At 50.8% G+C, this 14108-nt stretch overlaps 7 protein-coding genes across 7 annotated transcripts; 3 read left to right on the top strand and 4 right to left on the bottom strand.

The window, feature by feature from the left end:
- Window positions 1–1176: 1176 nt before the first annotated feature.
- Window positions 1177–2025, bottom strand: DSM5745_10129 (uncharacterized protein; the record flags this gene model as incomplete). Its single annotated transcript, XM_026752145.1, has 1 exon — window positions 1177–2025. The coding sequence occupies one exon, from the start codon at window positions 2023–2025 to the stop codon at window positions 1177–1179; it is 849 nt and encodes a 282-aa protein (XP_026599207.1).
- Window positions 2026–2424: 399 nt separating this feature from the next.
- Window positions 2425–3403, top strand: DSM5745_10130 (SDR family NAD(P)-dependent oxidoreductase; the record flags this gene model as incomplete). The annotated part of the gene is made up of 2 exons (XM_026752146.1): window positions 2425–2497; window positions 2562–3403. The coding sequence occupies 2 exons, from the start codon at window positions 2425–2427 to the stop codon at window positions 3401–3403; spliced, it is 915 nt and encodes a 304-aa protein (XP_026599208.1).
- A 139-nt stretch (window positions 3404–3542) lies between these two features.
- DSM5745_10131 (isopenicillin N synthase family dioxygenase) lies at window positions 3543–4662 on the bottom strand (the record flags this gene model as incomplete). Its single annotated transcript, XM_026752147.1, has 2 exons — window positions 3543–4520; window positions 4588–4662. The coding sequence occupies 2 exons, from the start codon at window positions 4660–4662 to the stop codon at window positions 3543–3545; spliced, it is 1053 nt and encodes a 350-aa protein (XP_026599209.1).
- Window positions 4663–5136: 474 nt separating this feature from the next.
- On the top strand, window positions 5137–6329 carry DSM5745_10132 (amidohydrolase family protein; the record flags this gene model as incomplete). Its single annotated transcript, XM_026752148.1, has 2 exons — window positions 5137–6121; window positions 6169–6329. The coding sequence occupies 2 exons, from the start codon at window positions 5137–5139 to the stop codon at window positions 6327–6329; spliced, it is 1146 nt and encodes a 381-aa protein (XP_026599210.1).
- A 214-nt stretch (window positions 6330–6543) lies between these two features.
- Window positions 6544–8200, bottom strand: DSM5745_10133 (uncharacterized protein; the record flags this gene model as incomplete). Its single annotated transcript, XM_026752149.1, has 3 exons — window positions 6544–7607; window positions 7666–8052; window positions 8104–8200. 3 exons carry the CDS (start codon window positions 8198–8200, stop codon window positions 6544–6546), a joined length of 1548 nt encoding a protein of 515 aa, XP_026599211.1.
- Window positions 8201–10388: 2188 nt separating this feature from the next.
- Window positions 10389–11040, top strand: DSM5745_10134 (uncharacterized protein; the record flags this gene model as incomplete). The annotated part of the gene is made up of 2 exons (XM_026752150.1): window positions 10389–10640; window positions 10711–11040. The coding sequence occupies 2 exons, from the start codon at window positions 10389–10391 to the stop codon at window positions 11038–11040; spliced, it is 582 nt and encodes a 193-aa protein (XP_026599212.1).
- A 723-nt stretch (window positions 11041–11763) lies between these two features.
- On the bottom strand, window positions 11764–14091 carry DSM5745_10135 (uncharacterized protein; the record flags this gene model as incomplete). The annotated part of the gene is made up of 1 exon (XM_026752151.1): window positions 11764–14091. One exon carries the CDS (start codon window positions 14089–14091, stop codon window positions 11764–11766), a length of 2328 nt encoding a protein of 775 aa, XP_026599213.1.
- Window positions 14092–14108: the final 17 nt, after the last annotated feature.

The raw sequence follows: 14108 nt of genomic DNA on the forward strand, positions 1-14108 counted from the left end.
CCTGCTACAGTAGCTACCCGGCCTTGAAGATCTGCCAAGTATACGGTCTGTGATGGCAAAGTCACGTACTCCGTAGTCAATCGTCTGATGGCCAAAGCGTTGCAACGAGCTTTTGGACTCGATGATAGACAAGAAAAGATTTCAATCGAATCAAAGTCAGCTAGTTAATGGCGGTCCGCAACTGCAACGGTAGTTATAGATACGCCGTGTGACGTGAGCGCGACCAGCAGCTTTAACTGTTCCTAGAAAAGCTTGTCATCCTTCCGTTGTTCTCCGTACAGCCAGGCCTCACGGTTGTTGATGGAATACCAGACCTGGGTATCCCGAACAGGTTCTTCAGGGTAAAGGGTTCCTTGTCCGGCAAGTTGCATGATGCAGACATTAGCTTCACGATAGCTGCCAGTCAGTCTCGACTGCCGGCCGCGACCAGGTCTTGGCAATCATCCTTGACGCTGTTGTAGTACCACGAGATCAGGATTGTTGAGTCATGACCACAATATAGGAGTGTCGCCGATAGTCATGGCATTCCAAGAAGATGAACCTTGAAAGCCATCCCCAATGGGTATGCTGCATGATATGATGTCAAGGCGCTGCACGTTGAGCTCCAGACCAAGGCAGGATATGGCGAGAATCAGCAGGAAGCCAGCAGTTAACCACTTAGTCAACGGTTCATGCATGTTTTCGAGTCTGATCACTTGCGCTGCGGGGTACGGTGGTCAAGAACGCAAAGGGCTAACGTAGACCTAGTAGACATGATATGGAGCAACTCTGTTGATGAGAGTTTTGGGGAGATTCTCAAGCCTGCGAGGTGATAATGTGAGGTTGCGTCAACGTGCCGGGTTTACACTCCTCCTTTAAAGTCCAAACTAAGAAAGTGCACCCAAACACGCAGTATGCAGTCATATTACAAAGAAGATGGAACAAGAGTTGAACTCGCATCCTGATCGGCAGACGATGCTTTCGGAAAGGGCTTCGAAGGCGGAGCATTGTATGGGATAGACCTTGTGATGAGTTATGGTAGTCTCTTATCTTCTGCGTTGTTCGATGCGTCGAAGGGAACACGGAGCGAAGCCGGGGTCTCTCGATTATAGCATCACCTGATAGGAAATCATTGACGTCAAGCCATCGAGTTCCGGTGGCCGAAGCCGTTGTGTTTGCGATTTCAGGCTTTGAGACCTAGATGATGCCATACCCTTTCCACCAAATACCCCACACCAGAGGTACCAATGCTCCGAGGACAGCCGCCCCCACGGAAATCTCCAGAATACACCACACCCACAATGTCCCGATAGCTGGCGCTTGCTTCATGACGGCATAGTACGACTCCTCGTTCGTCATGGACATCAACTTGCTCCCGAGTATCACAGCACTCGGAAGAAAGACGATTGTCTTCAGAGACGGCGGAAAGAGCATCTTGCGCAGAAACGAAAACGAGAGTTTCTCTGGATGCCATGGGAGAAGCGATATGGACTCAGGTTCGGCCTGGCCCCGATGAAATCTAACGATGTGACCATGTGCAAGGTGGATGAGAAGTGTGAGCATCGGGAATGCGACAAAGCCGGAATTGCGGAAAAGAGCTTTGAGATCGATGCTCTGCGCGTACTGGTGAGCGGCAAGATAGCCCAGTGTCAAATGCAAGACCGTCAAGGGAAACGAAAGCAGAAGGGTGTCGACAAGAGGTGGAATAGGTTCTGCCTCCTCGTCTGCGTCTTCTAAGGATTGACTTTCGTTCCTATTTCCAGCGCTCGCGTGACTGGCCTCATCGAAAGGAGAAATCTCGCCTGTGTTGGGGTCGATAGTCACGTATTTCGTCTCGACTTCCTTCTTTGAACCTTGAGAGCCAATTTTCCCTTCGATTTCGCCCTGTTTCTCCGCAATCAGGTCCACCAACGTTCTTCCGTCCTTCTGGCCTTTTGAGGAATCAGTCTGCGGACGAGCGAGTGGGATTGAGGACGGATCGAAGGAGTCCGTTCGCGAAGCGGAGGCCGCAGCTCGTCGCTGTTTTCGGTTTCGAGGGGGATCCATTATGATATAGCTAGGCAGGGTGTGGTTAGGATGAAGTGTGTGTTTCGATGTGGTTGAGCGAATGTGATGGCTCGAGTTGGAGAATCGGCCAGAATTCAGGTCGGACATAAGCGGAGTTAGTGAAGCCTTATAGTTCAGGCCTCCCATCCATTGTGCCTGGGGGTATAGAATACCCTAAACAAAATAATGCATTGTCAAATGCAACATGATGAACAATGACAGTAACGGCTATCTGAGCCGGATACTCCGGAATACAGGATAGGATGGGCCACTCGTGGTGATGATGATGACATTCCATACGTTACCCCACCGCAGCGAACAGAGTATAAAGGACTCCAAATCCCCCTCATCCCCCTCCCTCTAATCCTCTATACCATCAACAACCGCAAGATCATCAAAATGTCGCACCTGGAAGCCTCCAACCTATACAACGTCAAAGGCCTCGTCGCCGTCATAACCGGTGGAGGAAGTGGTAAACCCCCTCTTCCACCCCCGCTCCATCTACAAAGATAAATAAACTGACAACAAAACCCCAGGCCTCGGCCGCACCATGGCCCTGGCACTCGCCACAAACGGTGCGGCCAGGATCTTTATCATCGGTCGCCGAGAAGGAGCTCTAAAGGAAACCGTTTCTCTCGCCCCAGCCGCCGCCAAAGACAGCATAATCCCTGTCCAGGGCGACGTAACCTCCCAGGAATCCCTGCGATCAGCATACGACAAGATCGCTTCGCAAACAGACCACGTCGACCTCCTTATCGTTAACTCCGGCATCCTCGGCCCACCCGCTATCATCAAGCGCAAGGACGATGGGTCCCTTCTCCCCATCTCCGAACTAAAGGACTACCTCTGGAACATACCCATGGCGGAGTTCACAAAAGTCTTTGAGGTCAACACCACTGGCGCATACTACACGGCCATTGCGTTCCTCCCGCTGCTGGATGCAGCGAATAAGCGTCGCGCCGCACCAGAGAAGAACAAGCTCTCGCCCCCGCTGGCCCAGATCATCATGACCTCGAGTATTGCGGGATACTCGCGGCGAGTCCCGTTTGACTTTGCGTACAACCTGAGCAAGGGCGCCGTGAATCATCTGGTTAAGGCGCTCTCGACGAGTTTGACAGATTACCAAATCCGCGTTAATGGGATTGCACCGGGTTTGTATATGTCGGAGATGTCGGTAGGCACGAACTTTGAGGAGGGGAACAAGGGAGTGTCAGATGGGTCCTTTGACCCGGAGAAAATCCCAATAACGAGGGCTGGGGGTGAGGAGGATATTGCGGGGTTAGTGCTTTGGATGGCGGGCGCTTCTGGGGGGTATTTGAATGGGAATATCACGGTGACTGATGGCGGACGGCTGAGTGTTTTACAGTCTTCTTATTAGGCGCCGCCATGTACATACATGGATAACACTAGATATATCGACTATTCTTGGATTTTCAAAACCGCTATGGACGCTAGGAGATAGTGCTGAGTAAACGCGCATAGATACAGTAGGGGCCGAGACAAGAGGTCTTCAACTGTTAGTATGTTGCAGAAAGGCGCTGTACCAAGTAGTCACCAGATGTTATTCCTGGATATTTCGCCATGCTAATATCCGCCCCTTCCCCGTAGGTACCGGGAATGGCCTCGATGAACTTATCCATGTTAGGGTTGCAGAAGTACGCAATACTGTACCGCTCTGGATACATATCGAAGTCCTTGTCCTCCTCGCCATGCGCCTTGGGCGGCTCGATAACCCTATGTTTCGTGCTCTTGATAGTATCATTCGACCACCTGGCCAGCAAATCACCCGCATTAATAACAACCGTATCAGGGAACGGCGTCACATCAACCCAAGTTCCCTCCGGACTCCTTGCCTGGAGTCCTCCCCGCTGATCCTGGAACAGAAGTGTGATAGACCCGTAATCACTATGTTCCGCAGCCCTCACTTGCCCCGGGTTCTTTGCGAAGACGTCCTTGTGCACAGCCGGGTAATGTAGAAGACGCAGGTTATTATCGCCATTGTCAACGTACTCGTCAAAAAAGTGCACGGGCAGACTCATACCCAATGCAATAGCTTGCATAACTTTGATATGCAGCTCCTTGCATTTCTCAAAGAACTCGAGCATTGTCTCTTTAAAGTCTTTCCCCTCGTCATCAAGATGATCCGGCCAGCGGTTCGGGAGACCCTCGACGCCCTCGCGGCCAATCTCCATGGTCTCTTTCATATCAGGGATCGTGCGGTCCGTTTGACGGTCGACCGTGCTTAGTTTCTCCCGGCCCGTGCGAACATAACCACGGTTCGCCTGCGGGGTCGTCCAGCCCAGCGTATCCTTCTGGTCTTGGGATCTTCCAAAGAATGATGCAGAGGACTTGAAGACTTTGGAGGTCACGGAAGGTGGAATGCCATGGTCTTTGAGGTACAGGAAGCCGCTATTCTTGAAGGCATCGACGACGGCCATGGCGACGGCGTGCTTGTCGGCTGGAGTGCCATTAAGGAAGGGACCAAAGTCGATAATCTGTCGTAGTTAGTTTTCCAAGTTATTTTGCAATATGGGGAGATCACTTGGGCATGTGATAGCGTACTGGGATGACCAGACCGTCTTTCGACACCGTCTCGGTGACGGGCCGACATGCCTGGACCGGCATATTGCCTTCCATGATTGCAATGAAGAGTTTATCAGAATTAGTGGTATACGTTGGAAAGGTTCCTGGAGACGAGGGTAGTAGGAGAGATCGAAATGGGCCGTGGACGAGATGCGGCTGCGGGGATAGATATGTAGAGATAAGGGTGTGGAGGGGAAAGATCACCAGTTATATCATCGGCCCTGCAGGCCCGGGGAACGCCATTGTAACATCCGATGCCCAGTCATGCATATAGCCGGTCACGGAGAATGTGGGAAGATACTCCGTAGATTAAGTGAAGAGAAGATAGCCTTATCTCTGATAACGGCCAGTTGGAGATAGGTTGGAGGTTGGAGTATCAAACGCAGAAGGTAACACTGCATAGATACGGTACCCCGCAGCGATGCATCTTGGTCTCTCCCTTATTCTCCAATTCCCTGACCCTTTCACTACCGTGTTCTCTCCTCAAGCACGCTTTGAACTTGAATTGAACTAGAATTGAACGCCATCATGCCTCTCATCGTCGACGTCCACACGCACGTCTACCCGCCAGCATACATGCAAATGCTGCGAAGCCGAAAAACAGTCCCCTACGTGCATGATCCCTCCAACAACCAAGATCCCCGCCTGATTATCCTCTCCTCGGACGATGACTCTTCTATCCCGCTCGACCAGCGCGGTCGCCCTGTTGACTCTTCGTACTGGGACATCAACGTGAAGCTCTCCTTTATGCGCCAGCACGGCATAAACTGCAGCGTGATCTCGCTCGCCAATCCTTGGTTGGACTTTGTCGAGCCGGCTGAGGCCCAACTGTGGGCGGAGAGAATCAACGACGACCTAGAAAAGACCTGCGCAGAAGTGAACAGGGCCGCTGACCCGGAGAGCGCTTTAGCGCTTGACCAGAAGCACACGTTGTTTGCGATGGGTGCGTTGCCGTTGAGCGCGCCGAGCGCCGAGCCTGTTGTTGCTGAGATTAAACGGCTAAAGACGCTACCGCATCTCCGGGGCGTGATTATGGGGACTTCGGGGCTGGGAAATGGGCTGGATGATGCGAGGCTTGATCCTGTGTGGAAGGCTCTGCAGGAGACGGACACACTGATGTTTCTGCATCCGCATTATGGCCTGCCGGATGAGGCTTTCGGTGGACCCGAGGCAACGGGTCGGTATGGACATGTTCTTCCGCTGGCGTTAGGGTTCCCTCTAGAGACCACGATTGCGGTGACGAGGATGCTACTGTCTGGTGTTTTTGATCGATTCCCGCGTCTCAAGATCCTCCTCGCTCATTCTGGAGGCACGCTTCCCTTCCTGGCTGGGCGGATTGAGAGCTGCATCTTCCATGAACGCAAGTTTGTTTCTGGAGGTGGTGATGTACAGGGTCCGCAGAGGAGTGTTTGGGATGTGCTCAAAACGAATATCTACCTAGATGCGGTGGTATATGGCAAGCCTGGATTAGAGGCGGCGATGGCTGCATCGGGCTCTGATCGTCTACTCTTTGGTATGCTTGGCCTCATGGAATTGTATTTTGATACTGACAGAGTCAAGGAACCGACCATCCTTTCTTCCCTCCCCTGGACTCTGCGGGTAATGACTGGCCGAGTGTGACGACGAACTACAAAGCGATTCACGCGACTTTTGATACAAACTCTGAGACGGTGGCAGATGTACTAGGTGGAAACGCTGCTCGCATTCTAAACTTGAAATGAGTCAGGGTATAACCCTCTCCGGCCTGCATAATATTATTCGAGAACGTGCTGCTTTATAGAAACAGGTAATTCATGACACATGTGCTTATTAGTCGATCTATGGGCAGTACATTAGCTTAAGAGCAAAAGAATCTCACAGGTACCTTGAATGAAGACATAACACTGAGAAAGAGAGATGATTTCTCCCTCCGTACGATATCCGGAAGATCCAGCTTTATGAAAGATCAATTTTCGATAATAATTCCCACCCTAGAAGTTGCCAGAGCTGTTGAGTATACCACTCGGGAACCGATAGCTCAGAAGGCTGATGATCCTCCAGAACTCTCCTGATGTCAAGACCTTTTGGCTCAACAGGCTGCTGCAAAGTCTGTCCAAAGTCCGAATTCGCACCGAAGACAGCCTGTACAAGAGTACTTTGGAGCCTTGCCCTGATTGTGGAAAGAAACTGTCCACCGAACTGATCCTCGGATGCCGCAGATGATAAAGATGGGGGCTTATCAAGTACAGCTAGGGCGCCCCGGACGAGACACACTAGGTATCTTGCTTCAACTTGTGCGCCCCCCAGGGATCTGTCATCTACCTTGGCGTCTCTTAAGCCAGCAGGAAGCGGCAGCTGATCAGGATCCGCCTGTAAATCAGGCCTCAGTTGTAGATCTTGAAAGACAAAAAGACACAAGACGCTCCCGGCACGGCTTAGTAGAGTGTAAAGAAACCCTTCTAGCAGCTGTCTGTGTCCGGGACATGCTAGATCAAGTGATATGACCATTCGGTTCAGTAGCAAGGTTAGCTGTGTCGCGGCTTCGTCTTCTACTTTAGACTGGCTGCCGGGCTCGTCACTCGATTTTGTTTGCATTCTTGTCATGCTCCTTGTCTGCATTGAGAACTCTTGGGACTCTGGCCTTGATGGGGCTGCGCGGGTATTGCAGTAGCGCTGTAAGCAGTCCATGATAGCTGCGTATAAGCAGACAACATGGTAGATGAGCAGCCCTGTTTTTCTGTGCGAAGCACCGGTTCCACACAATTTCTTTATTGTTTGAAAGAGAAAGCGTACGGAGGACTCGGTGCCACGCAAGACTAGGCTGAGGTGTGACACCTGGAACTCTGTCAATGGGCCGTTCGTGGTCCTGCCTTCTGCGGTTTCTTGGGTAATCGCCTCGGCGAGTTGGTCCTCGCAAGTCTTACATAGAGCTACCGCGGCCCGGACTACCCCTGTAGTGTCTCGCCTTTTTTGAAGGGCCTTTTGGAGAACATATGATTGCCTCAGGAACGCGGTGGTAGCTAGGGAGCCGTCAAAACATTAGTATAAGGGAAAGCCAGGAGCTATGGGACTACTTACGCTCCCTGTCTGACTCTCCTGTCATGTCATCATGGAGAGAAGAAGAATCTGTGCCAAATAGGGGGCCCATCGGAAATGATAGTGTCTTGAGCCGTTTCCGCGAAGCCTGGTTCGTGGTGGCAGTGCGCTTCAAGGGGCCCTGCACAGGCACCGCTGCAGCTGGTATCGTCTCGACCGGGACATCATCACGAGTGTGTATTTTCTCCACAAGCTCCTCATTGCGTTGTTCAAGTTCGAAAATCCGGTCCAGTAATGTACTTTTCTCAGCCTCCGACTTCTCGTACGCTCGCTTCCAGAATGAGACGCTGTCGAAGAACTTCTCGGGGGCGTGAAAGATCTCTGCGTTCTTGGAAGCTTTGATAGACTCTCGACATTGCAGAATAAACTCTAAGGCTTGTTAGTATGGGGTCTCACAATGACTGGGAATTTTATTGATACCCTTGATGTCTAGCCCTGCCGGCTTCAACTTAACAACAGCTAAAGCGAGGGCTATCTGTGTAGGAGATGGGGAGTATTCGCTCTCCATTACTGTCATTGATGCTCTTGATTGTTTGCTTGGTTGGGAAGATGTTTATGCGGCGGCGCAGAACGAGAGGTCGAGTCGTAAAGAGCTCGATGGTATTTTAAACACTTTCACCTTGCCTGGTTCCCAGTTAGCAACGAGAAGAAATCGCCTTACTGTGCAGCATGGCAAAAGAATGAATGTATCCTAGTACTCCCCTTGCCTTGCAGAGCGAGAATGAAATATACTCAGCTGGGTTGGTACTTATGCCGCTTTCATCATGAGGGCCCCTACCTTTCATGGGTCCCAGTGTCTTTGAGCATGGAGCCTTGTGGGCGTATAAATTCTCAAGATAGAGGTGGTGCAGAGTGCAGGTTTTGAGGAAGAGTCATAAAGTGCTTGGAGGAAATGGAAGGACTAATCATTGGCCAAGGAGTAATAACGTCGTTGAAATCGGAAAGGGTGTTGAAGTCGGAAAGACGAGAAGCCTAGACGAGAAGATATGGAGGATGCAGAAGGCCACCAAGCATGACAGACAGCCCCAAAGGTCGACCGGCAACCTTGCAACTCAATGAGTTCGAATCAAGTGTGGATGGTAAATCAACAGAGCTATGAATATATCCGATACAGTTCATTATTCCGTCAAGGATCTCACCAGGGCTATCCAGCTCCATTGATAGTTAGTGCACTGCAGTGCTTAGTTGGACGAGTACCAAAATAGTGTCCAATTGAGCCATCAGAACCCAGTAACTGTAGGTAGGGGATCTGGCGGGTATAGATCTGCCCCCACTGACATCCTTCGAAGCCCCGATGACAGCAATGGAATTGAGGTATGGCGAGAAATAAAAAGAAGAAGAAAAAAAAAAGACAGTGGGCCCGAACCGGGATTTGAACCCGGGGCCTCTCGCAGTTCAGTTTTTGAGACTAAGGGTGGACCCGAAGCGAGAATCATACCACTAGACCATCCGGGCTGTGTTAGATTTCATTTATCAATGTGCTCATCACGAGCAACTTTACTTATTTTAACTCAACTTTTATGACATCAGGGTCTCGACAATATATTTTAACTCTTTTAAGGTCAACCTGTTTAGTAATAATATTCAGGCAGTTGCTTGCACTTTATATTAAGGTGACAGCAAACCCTTGTAGGGCTTTGCTCCTTAGTTTCAGATTTCATTGAAATGCTGGGGAGTTTACGCCAACCAAGGAATTATGCCACTACCCACCCAGTCTCATGTAAATTTCCTCTTATCCCCGCTATTTTCACCAGCAGGGATACAGGCCTTGGATACGGAGTACTGCTTTCAACCTGCTTAAGACATTTGATTAATTCTTTTCCTGCCTTTCTTCTCATGTATCCAACCCACAGTTATCATCCCATGTGCAAAATGGCACTGCTCACTCACAACCCATAGTATCATGCCATGTGTATATATTAACCCGCGGGCTGGTCTATGCAAAATACTAACAGCCCACCTCGCAAGCAGGAGCGAGTTCTAGAGTTGCCTCCATTATCCCATCACAACTAAAAACCCCTGTACATCCACACACACTGTCAAGGGCTGGCGGATAATCAGCAGATTATCAACATTTGGTTGTGACCAACCAGCCGAGGGTTATTGTCATCCCTGATTCTTGTTATGCACCAACAACCCATTTCCGTGACCATGATAAGATAAACTGCACTGGACACAGAACACCAAATATCTGGAATACGCCGCCCGCCGATGGCACTGGATCCTGGCTGTGGCCGCCGAGCCTGGGTCTAGGTAAGACCGTCCTGCCACCTCCGAAGCTGCCTATCATTTTTATCGGCGAAGCCAACAGGAAAGCAGGATCTGCTACCATTACACGCCCATGACCAAGTAGCAGATAATAACTACACCTCGCATAGCCGAATACAAAGTCGGTAGACAGATCGGAGATAAACCAAACTAACATTCCAATATCAGTATAGTAGCTCTAACCGCCCTTGATTATCCATAGGAGTTTATATACTGGGAAGACTATGGCAAAAGTCCCAGAACCCGATGGTGTGGAAATCCATGGACCTTTTAGTATGATATCTGTAGGCACTAGCCCTCATATACGAGAAATTTGCCCTAGTTACCGCCGTCCGACTATTGACAATGACGTCTGATTTCCCATTTGGACACTCCACCTCCACGCGCTTCTCCAACGTCACTTCTCCTGATTTCTTTTCCGATAACCCCAGAACACCATGAATCCGAACCCTCAAACCCTGATCTCACTCGGCCTCGCAATTGCAGCGGCCTTTATATTCTGGACCCTCTCCTCAACCACCACGTCTCCCTTCGCGCGCACATTCCCGCATCTCCAAAACAAGCGAATATGTCTCCTCATCGCGCACCCGGACGACGAGGCCATGTTTTTCGCGCCCACATTACTGGCTCTCACAAAGCCGGAACTGGGCAACCATGTTAAGATCCTGTGCTTGAGTAGCGGTACGCTAGTTCCTTATTCCCTTGACTACGGTGCCCGATGAGGAATCGCAAAACTAACGCCCTTGTTTGTGCCTACAGGAGACGCCGACGGCCTCGGCCACATCCGCCGCGACGAACTTACAAAGAGCGCAAAACGCCTCGGAATCCGCTCCGACAACGACGTGCTCGTCCTCGATGATTCGAAATTCCAAGATGGTATGGGGAACGAATGGTCGAAGAGCGACATTGCGTCTCTACTTTCGTCAACATTCGCGCCAAACATATCCACGCGCAAACAATCCAGGACAAGCCACGAAAAGCCCACTGCAACAATCGACGTCCTGCTCACCTTCGACGCCCACGGCATCTCAAACCACATCAACCACCGCTCTCTCTACCACGGTGCGCGCCATTGGCTGTCTACAATGATGAAGGATAACCGGGGATATTCGTGCCCTGTGACGATGTACACGCTTACGACGACGAATCTGCTGCGCAAGTATATTGGGGTTCTGGATGCGCCGTTTACGATGGTTAGGGGCGTGGTGGATGGGCTGTTTTCTGCTTCGTCGAAGGCGAGGAGTGGAAGCGGGAAGAAAGCGGAGGCGCCGGGGAGATTGCTGTTTGTTAGCTCGGTGGGCGAGTGGATGACGGCGCAGTCGGCTATGGTGAAGGCGCATCAGAGCCAGATGGTTTGGTTTCGGTGGGGGTGGATTGGGATAGGGAGGTATATGGTTGTTAATGATTTAAGGAGAGAGAATTTCTAATCTAGTGTAGACGTAGCTCTAGATCATGTATAAAAATATGGTCGTTATAGTATATACTTCAGCAAAAGAAAACACGAAGTTGCGAGACGTTGTCTACTATACAGTAGGTATTAACGAGTAAGACATCACCTGCTTACTACCTGAACAAGTGAACATAGCATCATCTTAAAGGATTAAGGCAGGGAAAATATCTCAATGTTGACATTGATCGCGGACCGTGACTAAACAAGAGAAAGGGGTATCTGAATATCTAAACCGGCAAGCAAGGCCATCGCATCGCATCATACAAACAGCTGCGGCGTTCAAGTAAAGACACATTACACGTAGGCTAGCGAAGCTCAGACAAGAACAAATCCACACATAATCCAGTGCATTGGAAGTGCTTTCAAAGGGGTACAAAGGCCTTCCGAAGCGCCGATCTCTTCAGCTCAGCCGATTCGGCCGCCTCATCTACCCAGAAACCACGTGGACCATGGTCGGCGGATTGCTGATTGAAGCGGCCCGCGACGTCCTGATACACTTCCCCAACAATCGGCGGCATCTCGTCTACCGATTTCTCTTGTTCTTCATTGTCCCATTCGGGGTTGTAATCCAGGACGGCGGGTTCGAGGAGCCGCCTGATCAAGGGGCTACGAAGATCGCAAGCGGCCATTCTGGCTTTATACGCGGCCCAGATGTAATCGTCCTCGTACTCCTTGTCGCGCTCCAGTAGCTTGAAATCCTCTCCGAATGAGGGCCGGCGGACCGGGATGCGTGGGTGTTGGGGATATCTAGGAGAAGTGGCGTAGGTTGCACCCCTGAATTCCACGACGCCGAAAGTTGTCACGTAGAGGGTTCTACCTGGGATGAAGTCTCGCCATTCCTCTATTAGACGTGGTAGGACTTTGCGTTCCCAGACATCGTGGTTGGCGCCGAACCATCTGGCTTGGTTAGTGAAAAGCTTTGCGAGACGCTCTATTGTCCTTGTTTGCTGCAAGACCAGGGCCCGGAGGATATCGTAGGTGTGGATGGCGTCTGCGAAACCTCGAGATCGGAGGATCTCAGGGTCTATCTCTCCGTTCCCGGAGCGAGGGTAACGTAGGTATGATTCGATCATCTCTCGTGCAGCGATCCTCTTGCTTCTTGTATCGCTCAGTATTTTGTATGCCTCCCGCATGTGATAAAGGAAAGGCTTCAAATTGCGAAAGCGCCATTCTGTCTTGGCGAGTTTTGCATGCATCTCTGCGGTTGGTTCAACGTTGTATGGCTCTTTGGTCATCGTGTCAAATATATTTCGCATCAGGTTGGTGCTAACGAGACCTTTTGACTTAGCCCCAATGTTCGGGCCATATTTGGTTCTCGATAGAACAAACGCCCATTCAAATAGCTCGGCCCAGATTGAGTCGGGAACTTCAACATCGTAGGCGCTGGCAACATGTTCGATAATCCGTATGGCGCACTCAATATCGTTGGCCGCGCTATATGAGTGGGCCACCGCGCGAAGGAGCCGAGCAGAAGGGTAAAAGGGCGAAGACTGTTCATATTTGATGATAGGGATGTGATCCCCTCTTTGTAGAGCGTGGACGTCAATGTTCCAGACAGTGTGCAAAATGCGGTTCATTCCTTCATTGTCTCCCACTCGGCCGTTTGCCATCAAGAGGTTTACAATGCTCGTCTCATCACCTTCGTGGCCCAACTCTAACATCTCATCAAATATTGCTACCACTTCCGTTCGCACACTGCGTTTCGCGGTTCCGTAGCCTGTCCAGCCAAAATGTCCAAACTTCCGTTGCTTATAGGCATGAGGCGTAATGCGTAGACGATATTTTTCTATGCCCGTATATGCTGAGTCCCAGACCTTGGCTTCCATGTAGTGGTTGTAACACGGGATGTCCGGTTCGATTTCGTCCCGCTTCATCGCCTCCCAGATATGGTCTGCCATGGGCGCATCGCCCATAGACCTAGCGCAGTCAAGAAGGTGCGTGTATTCGGCAAGCCCTAGCACTTGATCCCCCGACCTTCGTATCCGGATAATGGCAGCAAGATTTCTGACAAAGTCATCAAAGGTCGTCTGCAGCGATTTGAGGCGCTTGAGCTGCTCAGTATATGGATGAAGCGGCCTGTGTATCTCTTTGAAGGGTTCAACGAAATAGGCGGGAGAGAGAAGGTGTAGGGCTTCGATAAAGCTACTCTGCGGCATGGTGGCAACCAGCTCTTCGCAGTCATAGTTAAGCAAAGCAGCCATTACCTGATCTGGTTGGGCAGTTTCCAGGATCTTGTAGAATTCTTCCCTCACAGTGGCTGCGCGTTGTGCCCTGGTATCGCGACTTAGAGATCTATGGTCTGTCGCATTCGACTGAGAGTCTTTTCCATTGTCGCTTAGTTCTTCTGCAGGAATGCTGACAGGTTTGCTAGGCTTGAGCGTGGGTGCTGTCGTAGTGTTCCATTTCCAGCCAACGGAGTTGCGGGAGGTCACAGTATCCGAGTCTGAAGATTCACCAGTATCCAGACTCGATGGCTGGCTCACAGAGTCGCTCGCTTCTTCGCTAGCTTTAAATCTTGGTGCCGACTTATCGTTCCAAGCCCAGGCGGCCAGAGAACTTCTGGTGGTAAACAGTCGCGTAAACTGAGGCGTTGAAACCGCAATGGGATGCAGTTTATAGACGCCATGGTGGCTGACATAGACAGCGCAGCTAAGACGATTGAAAGAGCGACGTCGTATTACCAACCTCATCGAGATTGACTATAGAG

This window comes from Aspergillus mulundensis (assembly GCF_003369625.1).
Source record: "Aspergillus mulundensis strain DSM 5745 chromosome Unknown scaffold_14, whole genome shotgun sequence".
NCBI classification, from domain to species: Eukaryota; Fungi; Ascomycota; class Eurotiomycetes; order Eurotiales; family Aspergillaceae; genus Aspergillus; species Aspergillus mulundensis.